The sequence below is a fragment of the Cetorhinus maximus genome, chromosome 16 (assembly GCF_964194155.1).
Source record: "Cetorhinus maximus chromosome 16, sCetMax3.hap1.1, whole genome shotgun sequence".
NCBI lineage: Eukaryota > Metazoa > Chordata > Chondrichthyes > Lamniformes > Cetorhinidae > Cetorhinus > Cetorhinus maximus.
In genome coordinates, this window is record NC_135894.1 from 84,579,082 (window position 1) to 84,600,673 (window position 21,592).

A 21,592-nucleotide genomic window follows, 5' to 3' on the forward strand; every position below is an offset into this window, starting at 1 on the left:
AAGGTGTGCATTTACTCTATGGTGCTACCTTTATGCTGTTGGATTCACTAATAGAATTTAAAATGTTAGCTCTTGTGCTTTGTGAACATGTAGTAACATAGTTTAGCAGAAAATATTCTTAGGATTGTTAGACCAGACCGATTCTTACTGTCATGGATCCTTCTTTTAAGCATGTAATGTTGGATCCAAAATTGGCTGAGAGACAGGAAGCAGAGGGTGATGGTGATGGGATGTTTCTGTGATCGGAAGTCTGTTTCCAGTGGGGTTCCACAGGGCTCTGTGCTGGGACCCTTGCTGTTTGTGGTGTACATAAACGACTTGGACTTAAATATAGGGGGCATGATCAATAAGTTCTCAGATAACATGAAAATTGGTAGGGTGGTAAATAGTGAGGAGGATAGCTGTAAACTGCAAGAGGATATCAATGGACTAGTCAGGTGGGCAGAGCAGAAGCAAATGGGAATCAACGTGGCAAAGTGTGAGGTGATGCATTTGGGTAGGACTAACAAGGCAAGGGATTACACTATGAATGATAGGACCCTGGAAAGTACTGAAGGCCAGAGGGACCTTGGTGTCTATATCCACAGATCCTTGAAGGTAGCAGGCCAGGTAGATAAGATGCTTAAGAAGGCATTTGGGATACTTGCCTTTATTAGCCAAGGCGCAGAATACAAGAGCAGGGAGGTTATGCTGGAACTGTATAAAACACTGGTTAGGCCTCAACTGGAGTACTGTGTGCAGTTCTGGTCACCACATTATAGGAATCATGTGATTGTACTGGAGAGGGTGCAGGGGAGATTTACCAGGATGCTGCCTGGGCTGGAAGGTCTGAGCTATGAGGAAAGATTGGATAGGCTGGGATTGTTTTCCTTAGAGCAGTGAAGGTTGAGAGGGGACCTGATAGAGGTGTATAAGATTATGAGGGGCATAGATAGGGTGGATAGGAAGGCACTTTTTCCATTAGTGGAGGGGTCAATAATCAGGGGGTATAGATTTAAGGTAAGAGGTAGAAGGCTCAGAGGGGATTGAGAAATTTTTTCACCCAGAGGGTGGTGGGAGTCTGGAACTCACTGCCTGAAAAGGTGGCTGAGTTAGAAACTCTTGTAAAATTTAAGAAGTATTTAGATATTCACTTGTTTTGCCATAGCCTCCAGGGCTATGGGCTAAGCGCTGGAAAATGGGATTAGTGTAGTCTGATCTTTGTTGATCGGCACGGACAAGATGGGCCGAATAGCTGCCTCCTGTGCTGTAAAACATCTGAATCTATGTAGTGATTTTGTTTTGATTTTAACTGAAATGTTGCCAACATTGCATTTATCCTGATAGATATCACGTCTTACATCTTACTATGCATAAGAAATGGTTTCTTAAACAGATAAGTACTTTTTTTTTAAAGTTTAGCATCTAAAGTGAGTATAGTTAAATATAATCATGTTTTGTTTGATTTGACTTTTGTTTTACTTTTCCAGATAATGCATATGACCCAGATGTAAATGCAAAGCAGATGTGGATTGATAAGACTACAATAAAGGAATCAATTTGCTTGATATTTGCTGACAATGGCCAGGGGATGAATCAAAGCAAGTTGTACAAAATGTTGAGGTAAGTTGTTGCTTTTGTTACAAAAGACTCAAAGAATATTACTGAGGTACATTCTTCTCATGATTAAAAGTTCTTTTTATGCTTAAAATTATTTAGCAGTTTGAATGGTAAAACTTTGAATTGTGAACAGTAAATTATTCCATGATATACTGTTATCTTTTGTGGTTGACTTCTTTGTGAGCTCATCTCATGTTGGTGTAAGCAATAGCTTAAAGTCATTGGCAGTAGCTCTGGTTGCACAGTTATGGGACTGTGGCTGATAGTTCCATTTGAGGCGAGGCTTAGAGCTATTTTGCCATCTTCTAACTGCAAACTGTGGAATTTTAGGGATTAACTGAAATACTGGAAATTACTGTCAGACTGAAGCTAGTCCACAATACATATTTGTGGCCAGGTCTCTCTCCCATCCCTGTGGTGTATTTTAACTTGTAAGAGTATTTCTTACCCTACTTTATCTACTAAAGCTGTTAATTTAGCATTATTTTGCATTTATAATTCAGTCAAAATGCCTCTCTTCTGGTGCAAGTGATAGGATTGCTAAAATATTGGTTCAATGTGAGTGGAGTTATAGAAATGGTGATTTTTTTTTTTTTATTTTTTGTGTGGATTTTTAATCCCACCCCTTTAGATAGGCAGAAAACACCCAGCAATGTAACCAATCCTTTTCTGAAAATGTCATCAGACCAATGTGTATAGACTAAGGTTTATGGAGTTATATTTGTGTACAATTATAAGGTCATCCCAATAGTCACGAGTGACACTGAATAGTGAAAGGTCTGAAATGATTCAGTAACTGCACGTGTGCTTTTATTTATATAGCACCTTAAGCATTATAAAACATCCCAAAATCCTTCACAGGAGTGTTATAAAGCAAAATTTGACACCGAATGTAAAAGGCGATGTTAGGGCAGTTCACCACAAGCTTGATCAAAGAGGTAGGTTTCAAGGTACGTCTTAAAGGAGGAAAGAGAGGTGGAAATGTTTAGGCAGAGAATTCCTGCATTGTTGGGCTTAGGCAACTGAAGGCGCGGTCACCAGTGGGGGAGCAATTAAAATCAGTGGGTGCTCAAGAGGCCAGAATCTGTGGGGCTAGAGGAGATTACCAAGATAGGGTGGATCAAGGTCATGGAGGGATTTGAAAACGAGGCCCAGAATTTTAAAATCTAGGTGTTGCTTAACCAGGAGCCAGCGTAGTTCAGCAAGCACGGGGATGATGGCGAATGGGACATGGTGTGAGTAAGAACATAGGCAGCAGAGTTTTGGATGACTTCAAGTTTACAAAAGGGCAGGCAGGCAGGAGGAGGCAGGCCAGGAATGAATTGGAATAGTCAAACTTAGAGATAGCAAAGGCATGAATGAGGGTTTCAGCAGCAGTTGAGCGAGGCAAGGGCATAGTTAGACAGTGTTACAGACAGAAAAAACAAAAAACTACTGCGGATGCTGGAAATCCAAAACAAAAACAGAATTACCCGGAAAAACTCAGCAGGTCTGGCAGCATCGGTGGAGAAGAAAAGAGTCGACGTCTCAAGTCCACATGACCCGTTCTGTTGAAGGGTCATGTGGACTCGAGACGTCGACTCTTTTCTTCTCCACCGATGCTGCCAGACCTGCTGAGTTTTTCCGGGTAATTCTGTTTTTGTAGTGTTACAGACAGCCTTAGTGATGGGACAATTATGTGATCAGTATCTCAGGGTCAAATATGACACCAAGGTTGCCAGCAGCCTGGCTCAGCCTCAGACAGTTGCCAGGGAGCGGGATGGAGTTGGTGGCTCGGAAATTGAGATTGTAGTGGGGACCAAAGATGATGGCTTCAGTCTTCCCAATACTTAATTGGGGGAAATTGCTGGATGTTGCAAAAGCAATGAGAATCTAGAGACACTGGGGGAGTCGAAAGAGTTGATGGGTTAGAGCTGGATGTCATCAGTTTACATGCGCGGACTGATACTGTTTTTGGATGATTGTTGTCAAGTGGGACACATGTAGGTGAGAAGTAGGAGGGGGCCAAGGACAGGTCATTGTGGGATATCAGACATAATGGTGCATGATCAGGAAGAGAAGCCGTTGGAGGTGATTCTCTGGCTGTGATTAGACGGATATGAATGAAATCAGGCTGTAGGACCGTGGAGAGGCAAAGGAGGAGCATGGTGTGCTCAACTGTATTGAAGGCTACAGATAGGTTGAGAAGGACAAGGATGGATAGCTTTCCTTTGTTAAAGCCACATCGGCTCTCGTTTTTGATTTTGATAAGAGCTGTTTTGATACCGTGGCAAAGATGGGAACCTGATTGGAGGGATTCAAAAATGTCGTTTCATAAGAACACGAGATTAGAGCAGGAATAGACCATTCGTCCTGTCGAACCTGCTCCACGATTCAGTACGATCATGGCTGATCTTGGGCTTTCCCACTTGCTCCCCGTTTCCCTTGATCCCCTGAGGCTAAACATCTGCTTATTCCAGCCTTGAATATATCCCAATGATGGAGAATCTGCAATCCTCTGGGTTAAAGAATTCCAAAGATTCACAACTCTCTTGAGTGAAGAAACTTCTCCTCAGCTCATTCCCAAACAATTGTCCCCTTATCATGAGACACTGTACCCATGTTTTAGTTTCCCGGACCAGCAGAAACAACCTCTTTCTACCCAATCAAGCTCCTTCAGATTCCCAAAAGATGGGCACAGATTTGGGAATTGACAGTGAGTTTAAGGACTTTGAAGGGGAAAGGAAGGTCAGGGTGGGCTAGTAGTTTGTAGGGGCAGTAGGATCAAGGGTTGGTTTTTTGAGAAGAGGGGTGATGACAGGAGATTCCTAGGGAACTCTGGTGTTCTAATTTTGGGTCTGTCTTTTAAGATTAATTATGAATTTTGTAATTCAGAATTTTTAACTTCTTGAACCTGTACTGCAATACAAAATGATTTTGTTTGTATTTACTGTTGTACTTTGGGATTATGCAAGTTTGTTATTTAAAACTTGAAAAATGATGTACTATATTAGTTTGAAACTTTTAAAATTCGTTTTAATATAAATTTATTTCTCATTCTTTCCAGCTTTGGATTCAGTGACAAAGTTGCAATAAATGGTCATGCTCCTGTTGGGATTTATGGCAATGGCTTCAAGTCTGGATCTATGCGATTGGGAAGAGATGCATTGGTTTTCACAAAAAATGGAGAAACAAGTAGTGTGGGCTTCTTGTCTCAGACTTATCTTGAAGCGATAAAAGCAGAAAATGTGATTGTACCGATTATTTCGTTCAACCAGAACCATATCCTTTTTATTTGAAGATATTTGTTCTTCATTAAAAGACATTTACTATTTAAGATACAGCATTATCTGCCCTTCCTTTTCTACAGCATCTTTAACATATTGATGAGTGGGATTGCTGATGTTAAAATTGGTTGCTAGGAGATGTGCAACATTTCCTGTTGAGAAGTGTGGCGCGTACTTGGCATCCCCATATGTTGTTTTGGTTGGGTAGTTGAACACTATGTTGCATGTTGTGATAATGAATTTTCATTCCATTGTTCCCTGGCATAGCATATTGATACTCTGCAGTTTTACTCATTTGTGGGATGTGGGTGTCGCTGGCAAAACCAGCGTTTATTGCCAATCCCTAATTGCCCTTGAAGAGTGATGAGCTGCCTTCTTGAACCACTACAGTCCATTTGATGTAGGTTTAACATTCAACGATATTGCATTTATTGTTTGTCCTGGTAGCTTTCTTCCTTTCCTCTTCTCAAGGTAATGAGTCCTTGCTGGGGTAAGGTTTCGTGGGTGATAATTGTCATCTTGCTACCTTGGCCAAGTAGGCCACAGCAAGTGCCAGCAAGTGTTTTCATTATGGGATGGGCTTGGGGCCTGATACTATCCTTGCACATATGTTGCTGTAAACGTGATCAGAAACAGGCAACCTGGTTTTTTTGTGAATTTTCCCCCTCTAATTCAAGAACACTGAGGCCAATTGTTTTTTCTGCTGCCTCAGCTGTGACCAGGTAATTAACACAGGCTGTGGTTTGATTCTGAGACCTTGAGTGGGGGGTCAGCTATCACTCAATAAACCTGTAGGTTAAATGAAGACTACATGGTGAAGATGAGAAGTCGTATTTTGTTCTTAGCTACCATTGTGTTTTTTTCACCTATTTCTATATTTTGAGTCTGAGAAACCTGCCTTATCAAAGGTCCTGTTTGCAGGACTGCAACTCGTGTTGAGTAGGGATCAACATTCCTCCTCCTTCAAGAAGCCAATTCTTTTTCTTGTGTGTTGTCACCCTTTTATATTCACAAAATTCTTTGAAAGGATCATCAGATTTTGGTTAAAATTCATGGGAATCTGAGAAATGTTGATACGCTGCATGAGTTACAAGCTGTTGTACATTTGAATAAATGCTTATATTCCTTAATACAAGTCTTACGAAAGCTTATAAGTGAGGACATGCAGTCAAGTTTGAAAGCAATTTTACAGCATTCTTTATTCAGTACAGAAAAGGATCTCCTGGCAGAACTGGATTCTATTTCTGGAAAACGAGGAACAAGGATTATCATTTGGAATATAAGAAAGTAAGTTAAACTTTGTCAGTTAGTACCTCAAGAATATAATAATTTTGCTAGAAAGAGATTAATGTAATGGTCGGATTAGTTGGGAGATACAGTAGCTCACACTAATCTTTAGCTTTCAACTTTAAAAAAAAAAATGCATTTTGGACTGCTCACTTTCTGGTGTCTGATATGGCTATGGCACTATAAAATTTTACAGGGCGGAATGAGGCACTTTAGCTCACCACGTTTGTGCTGGCTCTCTGGAGGAGGCATCTACTTAATCCCAGCCCCCCTGCTCTTCCCTCGTACCCTTTTAAAATGTTTCTTTTTCAAACTTTGATCTGGTTCCCCTTTCAAAGATAATATGGATTCCACTTCTACCACTGTTTCTGATGGGGTGCTCCATGCCCTAATGATCGCTGGATTATAAATGAAATTGTAACTCTCTCCATTTATTTGGTGGCGATCTTGAATAGATGCACTCTAGTTATTGACTGTGACCAATGGAAATGTGTTTCTCATCATAATTCCACGTAGTTTGAACACCTCAGTTTGATCGCTTCTAATCTCCTTTGCTCTCATAAGAACACGAGTTGTAATAGCTGTCACTATTCTTTGAAAGAGTTTGGTTAAATTTCTGGTGCTAAATCTCATGGATTGAAATAAACCATGGATTTAATAGTGTTATATTATTTCAAGAACCAAGGATGGAAAGCCAGAGTTTGACTTTGAATCTGATAAGCACGATATCAGAATCCCTGGAGATGTTTTGGATGACGACACAGGAAAGAGAAAGTACAAAAGGCAGGAACGGATGGACCAAATTGTGCCAGAAAGTGATTATTCATTAAGGGTAAGTTTAAAATAAAGATTTTCTAGCAAGCTTTGAAATTGGTTATAAATTTGCTAATTTGGGAGTTTAGGCAGTTTATGATTGAAGTTTGTGTCTGATTAACGAAAACCCTTGGTCTCCACTGAATTGTTTTATTTCTGATTGTATTGTACTAATTCAAATTTTCCTGGTTTGGCAATTTAAAAGGTGAATGTGAGGGAAGGCATTGCTTTGTGAAGAAATTCTTCTTCTCGAGTTCTCTGCCCGAAGATGGGACCGACCCACAACGCCACAACCTCCACCACTGGTACAGCAAGGAGGCAAGTCCCGAATCCACCGCAACTGGAATGGGGATTGAACCCCCGTGCTGTTGGCAGCAATCTAATGCTTACCGGCCAACTGAGCCACCGGCCCTCAAGGAGTCCAAGTTGCTGTGGCGACGTACACTTTTATATGCATGTTATAGCCTGGAGCTATGGATAGTGATGGTCGAGGCTCCAATTTCTTTCTATCACATAGTTGACCAGGAGTCTCTCCCACTCTTATCACCAGCCATTAGCATATGTTGGAAGGATTTACAAGCTGATATTCAAACTAATTGGCCATGTTATGAACTCATGTTCCTTGACCATCAAATTCTGGAGAGGGACATGAACCTGCAGTTTCTGGCTCAGACAGGGACCTCTGCGAAGAGGCCATTCGCTGTTAAATGAGTATTGCTTGACCTTGGTGCATTTGATAAAGCTTTATTCTGACATTCTATTCCATTCTAACATAGACTAAGGGAAAAAATGAAAAAACTGTTTAATCTGAGAAATTGAATTGAAACTAACTTCATTTGTTTCTCTATAGATGACGTTTGTGAATTGATCTCGGAATATTTCTGAGGTATAGTCTCCTTGGTGCTTACAGCTTATGTTTTATTTTCAGGCTTATTGTAGTGTTTTGTATCTGAAACCACGGATGCAAATCATTCTTCTGGGAATGAAAGTCAAAACTCAGCTTATTTCTAAAAGTCTTGCTCACATTGAACATGACATATATAGACCATCATTTATTGTATCCTTTTTGAAATTAATTTAAATAAAATATTCTTACAGGCAGACTTGTGTATTATAAAATATCTGCCTTTTCATAAAGTGTACATCTCATGGTGAACTATTGAGCAGAATGGGAGTTTTGAGCTGTAGGGGTAGGATGAAAGCCCATAGCCACGTGCTGATTTCCTAATCTAGATTAGGCTAAGTGAAAAATTGATTTTAGTTTTTGGTTCCTGAAAAGAAAAATTAGAAGGTAACACACTTGCCATTTTTCCTCACAATTTATTTTGGAACTGGATTATTAGTGAAAAAGATGCAGGACACCTGTCCATCCTCCGTTAAATGAATAATGAATGAGGCAGCACCTAAGAAGAGAAAGGAAATTGAAAAATTACTACTTGTTTCATAATTAACTGTTATCAGAGAAATATAACTTAAATAGTGTTGTTCACTCCTTCAAGGCATCCCAAAGCACATCACATACAAAATATTTATTTTCGGGCGTGAAGACAAACTTGATTTCACGTGGCATTTCCACGTGCTAAGTAAGATAGATTCAGAACCGATCCAAACTGGGCATGAATGAATTGCTGTGGACCATCAGCAGCAGCAGAATTATATTCAAACACAACCTGTAACCTCATGGCTCATATCACTCAAGCCACGGAGCCAACCCTGGTTCAGTGAGGAGTACAGGAGAGCCTGCCAGGGCAGCACCAGGCATACCTTAAAAATGAGGTGCCAACTAGGTGAAGGATCTTATGCATGCTAAACAACGGAAGCAGCATGCTGGAGACTGTTAAACTATTCCATAAACCAACGATCAGACCAAAACTCTGCAGTGCTTCCATATCAAGTTGATCTAGGTGGTGGATAATTAAGCAACTAGCATGTGGTGGAGGATCCACGAACATCCCCAACCTCAATCAGTTGAGTACACCCCTGAGTACAAAAGTCAAGGCTGAAGGGTTTGCAGCCAACTTCAGCCAGAAGCGCAGAGTGGAAAATCCATCTGTCTCCTGAAGTTCCCAGCATCACAAGTGCCAGTCTTCATCCAGTTCCATTCACTCCATATTATAACAAGAAATGGTTGAGAAACTGGATACTGTTAGGGCATGGGCCCTGACAACACCCTGACTGTGATGCTGAAGACTTTTGCTCCAGAACTGGCCCTTAGCCAAGCTTTTCCAGTAAACCTACAACACCAGCTTCTACCCAACAAAGTTGAAAATTGCTCAGGTGTGTCCTGCCCACTAAAAGGAATAATTCAATTCAGCCAATTACAATTGCCCCTTCAATCTACTTTCAGTTATAAGCAGAGAGATAGAAGACATCGTTGACAGTTCTATCATGTGGCACTTACCATTAACCTACTCACTGGCCCTCAGTCTGGATTCCACCAGGATTATTTGGCTCCAGACTTCTTGGTTCAGGCAAAGACAAAAGAGCTGAATCTCAGAGGTGTAGCAAGAGTTGACTGCTCTTGACATCAAGGTAGCAGCTGACTGAGCGTGGCATCAAGGAGCTCCAGCAACAATGAAACCAATGGAATTTGGAAAAGCTGTCCACTGGCTAGAGTCATATGTGCTCTAAGCAAGTTGGTTATAGCTGTTGGAGGCCAATCATCTCAGCCCTAGAATATCCAGGATGCCCTAGGCCCAACCATCTTTGGCTACTTAAATGACTTCCCTTGGTAAGATTGGAAATGAAGGGGCTTTCTGATTGCAGAGTGTTCAATACCTTTCCAATACTGGAGCAGTCCATGCCTGCATGCAGCAAGATCTGCACAACATTGAGGCTCGGGGTGCTAAGTGGCAAGTAACATCTTGTCTCACACTTACCAGGCAATTGCCATTTCCATGTGAAGTCTAACCATCTGCCCTTGGCAGTCAGTGGCATTATCATCATTGAATCCTCCACCTTCAACACCCCGGGGTAATCGCCATTGACAAACTTAACTGGACCAGCCACACACACACACGCACACTTTGGCTACATGAGTAGGTCCGAGGCTGGGAGTTTGCGACGAGGAACACATCTCTTGTCCCTTTCCCCATCTTGCCACCAAAGCTTTTCCATCATCTACAAGGCACAAGTCAGGTGTGTGATGGAACATTCTCCACTTGCATGGATGAGTGCAGCTCCAACAACATCCTGAAGCTCAACATCACCCAGGACAACGCAGCCCTCTCAGTGGGCATCCCTTCTATAATTTTATGTATTCACTCTCCCTGCCACAAGCACATCATGGCTGCAGTGTGCACCATCTACAAATTAAACAGCAGCAATTTGCCAAGGCTCTGTTGACAACACCTTCCAAATCTGTAATTCCTGCTACCGAGAAGGACAAGGGCAGCAGGTCTGAGGCACACTGGTGGCAAGTTCCATTCCAAATTGCACACCATCCTGACTTGGAAATATATTACCATTCCTCATCGTCACTGGGTCAAATTCCTGCGATTCCGTACATAACGTTACTGTGGGTGTACCTAAACATCAAAGACTACAGCTCAAGTCAGTTCAAATCCACCTTCTCAAGGGCAAGCAGGAATGGCATTTGACTGCTGGCCTTGCCATTAATACCTACACCTTCTGAACAAATAGAAAAAAGTGGGGAAGAATATCCTCCTAGCAGAGGCAGCACACTAATTCTTACCCCTTTTTTAATTCTCCCTCCGTCACCTTTAGGTTGCTGAGGAATTTTATGTTGGGAATGCTTAAGCATTCTATGCCTCCAGTATCGTGAGGGAATGAAACAAGATATGTACTTTGCATGATATTTAAATTCCTTTGTCCATATTTGGGTAACATTGTACTATTAACACGTGATGCTGGTTGAGGCATGTGGGTAAATGGCAGATCCCAAAAGAATGTTTAAGTTCCATTCATTACGTCAGGAAGTCCGTTTAATTCAAAACGGAAGAATTGAGGTCTTTATTTACTTTGAAAAAGAACACTAAAACCATGGCTACTCATTGTTTAATTTCCATTGTAGTTATGGCTGTATTGTAATTTCCTTAATGCCCTTTAAGAACAAAAATATAAAAATTACCTTTGGTTTTAACTGGAGAAACAAAGAACATTGTGGGATAATGATGTACCATAAAAACAGACTGATTAAATCTTACGAGAAAGTTGGCTATCAACTCAAAGTAAGTACTTTTGTCAATTATAAGATCAATCATGGTTTAAAATTATAATTTATATTTGGCATCTGAACGTACAATAATAATAAGAATCCATTCTACCATTTCCTTTCAGGCAAACAACATGGGAGTGGGTGTCATTGGAGTTATTGAGTGCGACTTTCTCAAGCCCACACATAACAAACAGGACTTTGATTATACAAATGAGTATAGGTAAAACAACACTACAGAATTGTCAGTACAATATACTTACAGTACTTTAAATTCCAGCCACATCTTTTAAAGTATGCGCTGACTTTAATTTCATCATTTTTATATATCTTTTTGGAGGAAGAGAGTTTGCAACAGTCATGCTCTCCTTTATGATCTCTTTAGAAAGGATGCGTCATATTAAATGGTCTTGCATCGCATAGTTTTTGACGGTGTTTTGATAATGATGATTTGACTTTGGATGTGTGGGTTTATTTTTGTGAACTGATGCAGACTTTGTTGTTCCAAGGTCAGCATGCTAGTTATTTCTAGCTTTTCAGAATGGATAAAATTATTCTGATAAGTACACAAGTAGCTTCCACACCAACCATGGAAGCCTGAAGTTCAGCAAGCGTATAATGTCAGCCCTCATACTAAAAAAATCAGCAATTAAACTGCCTAACACTGTACAGGAAACAGCACCAAGCCAGGTATCTCCAGCCTTAGCATAATTTGTTCATTATTTAGTATAATCTTACAAACATAACCACTTGGATTTGCCCGTCGTATTATTTTCCAAAAATATATCATGCTCTATCTGAGTTTTCAATCAAAGGATTGTGACATGGGTACATTTAGAGTACACTTAACACTGACACTGCAATTACAAGGTACATGTGGTGCGAATTGGGAATGGTGTAAATGTAGCCTAAATAGTGATGAAGTGGAAAGTCCCATAGCACTAACAAATCCAGCAGGATTATTTGGCTTTTGCACTTAAGTTTAACATTTGTGCAAACCAATTTTGACTGCGCACAGGCTTCTGGAGTGCGAACGCTTCATAAAAGGTGTCCTTGCATTACAGAACAATGTGCTTTGCTCATCCTACAGGCAGGAAACATGGCTAACTTGTCTCCATTCTAAATCTGCACTGTAACCACGAAGGTTTAAAAACCTAACGAGACAACTAAAAGATGATTAAGTGCTGAAGAATTATCAATCTTGCCCTATTTATTGCTTTTCTTCAAACTTCAAACTGATTTTATTAATAGCCAGACATTCTCAGTTGGCCACTAGATGGTGCGTTTTGAGAGAGGAAACAGGCATGGTATTGTAGTATTTAATCTGTTTAGAATGTTGCAGAATGGTGCTAATAATTGAAGAAGCTAGAAGTAGGAGCACACACGATGCTTGGAGAAGGCAGGGAATTCCGAGCTGAGTCTTTTTGCAACTATCTTTTTTGAAAATTGTTTTTAATTGCCTTATTTAAAGCAGCTAGCTACTCATACAAAGCACAACTGAGCTCATCTCTGTAAGACTGACTTGCAATGACATGCTATCTGTTACCTTCCATTGTTGAGTTGGTGGGAATTTGCTTCCACAAATTCATATACTATAACACTTTGGCTTTTATTTTACTTCGCAAGTTTGATCTATGCTGAGGGACCTACTAAACTATTTTCTTTAATTGGCAGTCAGACATTTTTGCCGTGGAACCCTGTTGTAGCAATAATGTCTGAATTCAAGCAAATATTTCATTTCTTGGAATATACCTTTTATGTATCTTTTTCTGAATTAAAGACTGACAGTTCAAGCACTAGGACTGAAGCTGAACGATTACTGGAATGAGAAAAAGAATAAAAGAAACCAAGATGATCCACAGAGTATTGTACCAGTAGAAGATTTACAGTAAGTGTACTACTTTAGCAAAAACATTTCAGTCATGCAAACAACTTACCTATCTTGGCTTCTTGTAATACAGTGATTCAGTTCCCACGCTACTTGCTAACCCTTTTGTGATGTGTATATAATTTTTATATATAGTATATATACATTTCATTCTTATGGACAGAAATTTCATTCAATGTATTCTTTCTGTTCTTTCCGTCGCAAAAATGGATGGGTGCAAATCTAAATTGCTTGAGAGGCTTTTTCTTTTAAAGTCGAGTCTCTGTCACATTGAATAAGAAAAATTTGGTCACTCTTTTCCTAGTAGTGAATGCCAGTCTGAGCACTAACTTCACTGGTCAGTGTAAGATGTTTGTGCTTTAAGACAAAAATTTTCCACAGATCCAATTAATTAAATCATCTCAAATGGTTGATGACCATAGATTGAAAATAATTCGCTAAAGCACCAGAGGGAAAATGAGAGAATTTTCACTTAGAGGTTTGTGAAGATCTCACACTACCTGAGAGGATGTTGGAATTAGATTTTCATAGGGACTTTTAAAAAGGCATTCAATATGTACTTGAAGAGGACTAATTTGCAGGGTTATGGGGGGAAAAAAACTGGGTTGTTGAACTAAAGTGGACAGCTCTTTCAGAGAGCTGGTACAGATGTGTCAGACTGAATGACCTCCTCCTCCTTAGTTGTGAATGTTATAATTCTTTGAAGCTGTCGGACCATGATTCTATCTTGGATGCTGCAAGCTGCAGAGTTTTGACATGGGTCAGAAGACTGCAGAAATCTATTTTATTAAAAACCCTACATTTATGAACATTTGCTGCCTTTAAAAAAGTGCTTTTGTCACATTTTGATATCGACTTTTTTGCATTTATAAATTTTCACTTCATTTAAAATTGAAAATTTGTCAATTGGCTCTAGTCACTATACAATTAAAGGCTTTGATCAATCACTTAAGTGCTGTATTATCTTTTCCCACAAATTGCTCAAATGCTTTGAAATATTTTCATTTGCTATTTTTTTAGTAGCTAAATTTTCTAATGGACAAAATAAGGGTTTAAACAAAATAAAGTAGGAAAGAAAGTCAGACACCAATAAAAAAAATTATCCACTGAAATGTATTTTAATGTCTCCCATGATTTACTGCTTGCAAGCATCTTGCTTAATTCCCAGCACCCTTGAGGTGTCACCCTATCTATGGCTCACAAGAGTCAACTCCACAGTTGTATATTTTTTGTTTTGCAACTTATTTCTTCATCTTTGAATTCATAAATGCACATTTTTTTCCATTTAAACTGTACATACTTCAACTTTTTGCAGGAAACTTCCTGATCAGGTTTGGGCTCAGTGTGATGGCTGTTTAAAATGGCGAAAGCTTCCAGATGGGATAGATCCAGATAACCTGCCTGATAAATGGTTCTGTAGCATGAATCCAGATCCACGTTTTAGGTAAGAAAATGTGCGTGTATGATTGCCCATCCATTATTGGTTTCACATATTGTGTTCTACATACTTTGTATTCCATTTTCTGTCTTAAGTGAGGGCCAGACCTCATAGTGCACTACATGAAGAAGATTAAAAAGACCAGGAGACAACACTGGGTAAAACAAGAAGTAAGGATTATGTAATGTCTGTAAGCTTTAGGTTTTTCTTGCTAGCTCTGGACATCCGTGCAGCCCTTTCCCAGTTAACGCACCTGCTGTATTCAGCCCTTTATTAATTCCTATAATGCCCACAGAGATATTTAGATTTAATCATAGCAACTGCTCTTTGTTTCATGCAAGGTTACAAAATACTGCATTCTTCTCTAAAGTGAAGGCGTGGTAAGTTAATTTTTAAATGTGTTACCACATCTTGGAAAATTGTACCTTCCATACTGATCTTCCCTGACTGGAAAGGTACTTTTATCCATTACATCTGCCATTACTCATCCATCCGAAGAGGTCTACATGGTCTTTTAATCTTATGTTTGCAAGATGTGTCAGAGTAAAGGAATGTTTATTCTCTTACTTCTGTTTATTCCTCATATATGTTGACAAAAACTAAGGAACCAGAAAAACCCTTCATTCTCTCTTTATTGAGGAATTGTCTGAGAATTTACCTCCCAGCATAGGTATAGGGATGAATGATGCTTGATTAGGCTCCCAAATGGTCCTACATTTAACCCAGTATAGATCAATTAATTTGATTTACAAACCTCTTAGATTGCCCTCAGGGTGCTGAGTGAGTGAATTAACTGAGAAAGAAGCCAGGCCACAAAAGTAGACAAAAGATGTAGCAATTTGCTCTTCCTAGGGAAAAAAAATCACTATAGACTCTTCTACTTTTACTTCTGACTGTGGCTTGTCCAATGCTAATTGATTTTAGGTATGTGGACCACTTCCCTACAAACCACTCAGCCCCCAAAATTCAACCAATTGGAACTGCCCCCCCCACCCCCCCGTGCCCCCAACCTCCCCGCGTGCACACATGAATTTCTGGAAAGGCTTTTTTGAACAAAATGGAAGAGATGGCATTCATATTCTATTAGGTGTCCATTTAAGGCCTGAGAAAGTATCAAACCAGTAAGAAATGTCTCTACTATAAGCACAGATCTCCCTGGTACCATTAATTTAAAGTTTTTTTGACTATAATTGGTCAATGTGTTGCCATGGGGAATTCACTAGGGAACCATTGTCCCCCATGTTTTTGTTTAATTTAAAAAAGGCTCAATGCCTGGACATAGTCTTTCTGTCTTTCTGTTTGCAGAGAACAGGATCTTACGTATAAATATATGTAGCTTCTAGTAAGCATAAGCGAGCCACATTACAAGCCAGACTGATAATCTTAAATTGGTTGTTAGTGTAATTCCTAGCATACTCTGGATTGATCAGTGAGTGCTGCCCAATTGTGGAATTGCATCTAATGTTGGACACTCTTCTGAGTTTTGCAACACAGGCTGGTTCATTACTCTACCTGTTGCAAACAGCCAAAGAGTTGGGACATACAGCCTTATATACCTGGCATCACATTGGCATTAAAATTCAAATATGACATGCTCACCTGTGTGGTAGGCATAACATCTTTTTGGCTTGATGGTGCTGTCGAAGGAGCCTTGGTGAATTTCTGCAGTGCATCTTGTAGATGGTACACATTGCTGCTACCATGCGTCTGTGGTGGAGGGAGTGAATGTTTGTGGATATGATGCCAATCAAGCAGGCTGCTCTGTCCTGAGCGGTGTCAAGCTTCTTGAGTGTTGTAGGAGCTGCACTTATCAAGGCAAGTGGGGCGTATTCCATCACACTCCTGACTTGTGCCATGTAGATGGTGGACAGGCTTTGAGGAGTCAGGAGATGGGTTACTCATCGCACGACTCCTAACCTCTGACCTGCTCTTGTAGCCACAAGTGTTTATATGGCTAGTCCAGTTCAATTTCTGATCAATGGTAACCCCCAGGATGTTGACAGTGGGGGATTCAGTGATGGTAATGTCTTGAACATCATGGGGCGATGTTGGATTCTCTCTTGTTGGAGATGGTCATTGCCTGGCAATTGTGTGGCGTGGATGTTACTTGCCACTTGTCAGCCCAAGCCTGGATATTGTCCAGGTCCTGCTGCATTTAGACATAGACTGCTTCAGTATCTGAGGAGTCGTGAATGGTGCTGAACATTGTGCAATCATCAGTGAACTTCTGACCTTATGATGGAAGGAAAGTCAGTGGTGAAGCAGCTGAAGATGGTTGGGTTGAGGACACCACCCTGAGGAACTCCTGAAGTGATGCCCTGGAGCTGAGATGACTGACTCCAACAACCACAACCTTTGTGGGCTAGATATGACTCCAACCAGCAGAGAGTTTTCCCCCTGATTCCCATTGACTCCAGTTTTGACAGGGTTCCTTGATGCTACACTTGGTCAAATGCTGCCTTGATGTCAAGGGCAGTCACACTCACCTCACCTCAGGAGTTCAGCTCTTTTGTCCATGTTTGAACCAGGGCTGTAATGAGGTCAGGAGCTGAGTGGCCCTGGCGGAAGCCAAACTGGGTGTCAGCAAGCAGGTTATTGTTAAGCAAATGCCGCTTGATAGCACTGTTGATGACCCCTTCCATTACTTTACTGATTTTTGAGAGTAGATTGATGGGGCGGTAATTGGCCTGGTTGGATTTGTCCTGCTTTTTTTTGTGTACAGGACATATCTGGGCAATTTTCCACATAGCTGGGTAGATGCCAGTGTTGTAGCTGTACTGGATCAGCTTGGCTAGGGGCGCAGCAAGTTCTAGAGCACAAGCCTTCAGTACTTTTGCCAGAATATTGTCCAAAATTAGATGTGATCCTGCGATTGGGCCGCACTTGCCAAACAATCCTGAGTGTGCTAAGAATGACACTAACAACCAATATAAGATTATCAGTTGGGATCGCAATGTGGCTAACATAAGCTTGTTTGAAGCTGCATGGGGCTAAACCTGTGGAGTAGCAATCACCATTGGATTGCCATTCTACACCTTTTTAACTTGCCTTAGACTGGAGCTTCACATTTCTTGACCAGACTTCTGACCCGGGCCTGCTGAGAAATGTGCAGCGTAGCTGCTCCTGGAGGCATTACAGGATAGTCGGGCAAAACAAAACCATGCCCCCTTTTTATGGCACTAGCTCCATAAACCGCTAAGTTTAAGTGTCCCAGCCACTTTGACAAGCTAGTGGAGAAGGTAAGTGGGTGAAGGTGAAGTAGGGTGGATTGGGTTGGGGGGTGGGGTCAGGTGGTCAGGGGGATTTGTTCGGGAACTCAGAGGTGGGGGAGCTAGTCAGGGCTAGGGGGGCGGGTTGGAGGTGGTGTTCGGGGTTAGAGGGGCAGTCGAGGCGCTGGGGGGTGCGGGGTTGAGGGTTGTAGTATAGTTACCCAGGAGTAACAACTGGCTTTAATTTTTCTAAATTTTCCTAGGTAATTATTCTGCTAAGAGAGTCAGGAACCATCGAAGTCTTCAGCTTTAAGTCGGAGTTTTGGAGGCTTCCAGATGCAGGATAATTGCCCAATGGAAGCTGAAACTACCCAGTTAATTCCCGTACAGTCCTTGCATGGGGACTTCCGAGGGGCTCCCCAGTGCATGTTCAAGGGTATCTCTGGGTATGCCCCTTTGGAAGATGGAAGATCTGGGCCATATAATCATGTGCAGGACCTTGTCTTCTGCAAATAGAGAGAATATGCCCAGGTATCGCACGTTTTTCAATTAAACAAATGCCTGGAGGACAACAGTTCCCTTGTGCATTCCCCACGGAAACACCTTGACCAATCACTTAGCTTTATGAATTTAAACAAAAGCTTGGGGCATAACTGTCCCCTCCATTCTCCATGATGACACCGCAACCGATCAGAGACCACTTGCCAACCAACCAGCACACTTTTCTCATGCAGTATAAATTGTTCCCTTTAAAATTTGCTATTTTTGTGAATCAGTCCTGATGAGTACAAGTCGAAATGCTTCGACAGCATGTTTCTTTCTTTTCAGCAATACTTTAGATGATTTTCCCCAATGGCATTCATCAGCAATTTACAGTTCCTACAACTTTTCTGTCTGCGTGTTTGGAGGACCTGATTTGTAGAACAACATAAAACTACTTGCATGAGTATCCCTGTTATACCTACAAAAGGCTTCTTTCAACAACTACAGCACCATTGTCCTGACTCCCATTATCAGGAAACGAGCATTTTGAAGAAATGTGGCCACTTTTGGCAGTCGCCTGTTTTACATAGGAGAACTAGGCTGCAGGAGCAGAAGAGTCATTGTTTTACAAAACCATTTATTTATGTGTATAATAAATACACCTTCCAAATAACATCACTTGCTATAATGATGCTATTCCCTTATTTCAAATAGGGTTGATATGGAGCTTTTTGGTCCTGAACTACCTAAGTATCTGAGAGATTATATCAAATATTTAGTTTTAATTCTCTATGGTTTATGGTGCAGTGGATAAATATAAGCAAGAGTTGTTGAAGGATGCAGAGTGCAACTTAAATTTTTATGTTTGTGTTAACGTTTCTAAATGAAAAGCAGTTCCCGCCTCCCATCAAATATTAGAGATGAAAGTGAAAACCACAGATGTTGAAAATCTGACACAAAAAATGAAGTGCTGGAAATGTATGGCAGTCAGCATCTGAAAGCAAAAGAGAGGTCAATGCTTTGTGAAGCTCAGCATTGTAAAGGATCACACAAAGTGTTAACTTGCTGTTCTCTCGGATTTTGTACATTACTGGTATTTTATGCCTGCATCCATAGTCAACTTGTTTTTAATTAAATATTTGTTTTCTTCATTAGGAGCTGCAGTGTCCCAGAAGAACCTGAAGACGTTGCTGAAGTTACTCCCAGTTATGAGAAAACATATAAAAAACAGTAAGTTTCTATTATTGATGAAAGTTATTACATAAACTAATTTATTAAAATCCACAGCACATTGTGAACCATAGGGCCCTGTACATGCTTATCTTTTCTACTGTGATGCATTTTTTAAACTTGTAGCTGTGAAGTATTTAAAAATGTGTTTCAAATGAGTTTGGCCAGGTAGATGACAACAGCTGAAAGTATGGGTAGTAGCCCCCAGAGTAGGGAGAAGAAAAAATTGTCCATATTTGTCTTCTGTTAGTGAAATGATGCAGCTGCTTGGATTATTTCTACTGGAACAGAGAAGGTTGAGGAAATTTGAGGTCTTTAAAATCATGTAGGGCTATAACATGGTGAAAAAGTAGACAGTATTTTCTGTGTTTGGGAAGATAGTAACAAGGGATTGTCAATTTAAAATAGTGAAAATAATGTTTGTGAAAATTTCTTCGCGTACATGGAAAATGTCATGAGTAATGCTGACCTTCCGATTCACAATGACTTGAAAAACCTACAAAGGAAGTGCTTAGAATGACACGGCCATTCTGGGGAAACAACATTTATGTAGCTGGTAGCAATTTGTCATTCAGATGGACAGAACTGAGGAATGCACACAGTGTAAAAACCATCTCATCACTGGCCCAACAGTAGAGATCCATGGCTTCGACCTCCCTCGAAGACAGTGGACAGCGCTCACTTGAGTTCTTACAGGGCATGAACAATGTGGCCACCTGCCCCATGGATGGAAGATGAAGGACAACCTGAAGTATAGTTTTGACCATGAGTCCCAGACATCACCTCTACCTGCCCACAAAATGTTGCGAAGGTACCTCATTTCCCTACTTGGCACCTCAAGAGACCATCGAATGGATCGACAAACTCGGCATCCCATTATAACCTTTTCCTGACATACAAAAGAAGCTTAGGATGCTTTGCCGCAGGGAATGGCTGAGATCATTGCATCTTTTAAGAGAAGATAGGATACATATTTGAAACATATATTGATTATATGGCTATGGAGAGAACAGAAAAATGGTATTAATTTTGGATTACTCAAGCCAAGAGCCAGCAAAGACACTGAGCAAACTGGCCCCCTTCTGTTGTGCATAATTCTGTGATTTTCTGATTAGTACTGGGACCTTGAGATTAGAAATCCCTTTTCACAAAGGGTTGCTAGAATGTAGCACAAATACGAAGATGGAATTAAACACTTGAATAAAAATACTGAACGGGTGCGTGGAAAGAACTGTAAAATGGGATTAGAATAGATCACTTCAGTGAGAGTGACAGCAGACTCGGTGGGTCAAATAGCCTCTTTCTGTGGTAAATTTCTAACTTCTGTGATTGCCATCTAGTTACCTGTGTTGGAAGTACATGTGTATATGGACAAGATTGAATTTTGTGTGATGGCTCCCAAGGTTTATTAGCCCGCACAAGCTCATTATCCAGGCAGGCCCATGAAGAAATGGCCATTCGGGTGAGGTATCAGAGAGCAGCTACCACATGTGAACCATATTGTAATAAAAGTTAGGAAAGGTGAGAGAGGAAATTGGAGTGAGGAAAAGGCCCACTTCCATTTCAAAATAATTCATTTCAGTGGTAAAAATACATGGAAAATACTAAACCAGTTGAGCAATTTTGAAACAAAAACAGAAAATGCTGGAAAACTCAGCAGGTCTAACAGCATCTGTGGAGAGAAAGACAGTTAATGTTTCGAGTCCGTATGACTCTTCAGAGCAGAGTAACTTTGAACCTGTTTTATCATGACAACTGGCTTCTAGGAACTTGTGATTTTAAACTGCAAAATTTGTGCATATTTTTTAAAATGTACGTAGCTTGCAGGTGATAAGTCAGTTTTATAACTTTTTTCATACCAATATAACAAACTTTTTGACTATTCCAGAGAACAAAGAAACCGTGAGAAGAATCGACAGCGATGTGGGGACCAAAACAAACAGGCAAGATGTCTTATTGTGGCACCAAATCATACATGTGTCAACTTTTAGCCCCTTTTTTTCCAAATTAATGTCAAAGAATGAATGTAGAAATGTCAGTGTAATGCCTTTCAACTAAAGGTTTCCACTTTCTACCCTCCCCATTGAATCTATGTGCACAAGAGTTGTTTGAGGTAATGCCAAACTGATTATTCCTTTACTTTCTCCTTGTGGAAGGTATCTGATTTCTGTTTCCAATGTCCCTTGCATGAATGGGGAATCATTC

The 21,592-nt window shown here is 40.5% G+C and overlaps 1 protein-coding gene across 1 annotated transcript in view; it reads left to right on the forward strand.

Annotated features, from left to right (window-relative positions):
- Positions 1-21,592, forward strand: part of LOC144691777 (MORC family CW-type zinc finger protein 3-like) — a 62,865-nt gene that overhangs the window by 13,032 nt on the left and 28,241 nt on the right. The window contains exons 3-13 of the mRNA XM_078560238.1: positions 1,470-1,602; positions 4,646-4,860; positions 6,008-6,152; positions 6,831-6,984; positions 7,894-8,022; positions 11,036-11,155; positions 11,265-11,362; positions 12,920-13,027; positions 14,343-14,471; positions 19,313-19,387; positions 21,276-21,330. Of these exons, the coding sequence (XP_078416364.1) occupies positions 1,470-1,602; positions 4,646-4,860; positions 6,008-6,152; positions 6,831-6,984; positions 7,894-8,022; positions 11,036-11,155; positions 11,265-11,362; positions 12,920-13,027; positions 14,343-14,471; positions 19,313-19,387; positions 21,276-21,330 (1,361 nt within the window). The remainder of the gene's footprint in view (positions 1-1,469; positions 1,603-4,645; positions 4,861-6,007; positions 6,153-6,830; positions 6,985-7,893; positions 8,023-11,035; positions 11,156-11,264; positions 11,363-12,919; positions 13,028-14,342; positions 14,472-19,312; positions 19,388-21,275; positions 21,331-21,592) is intronic.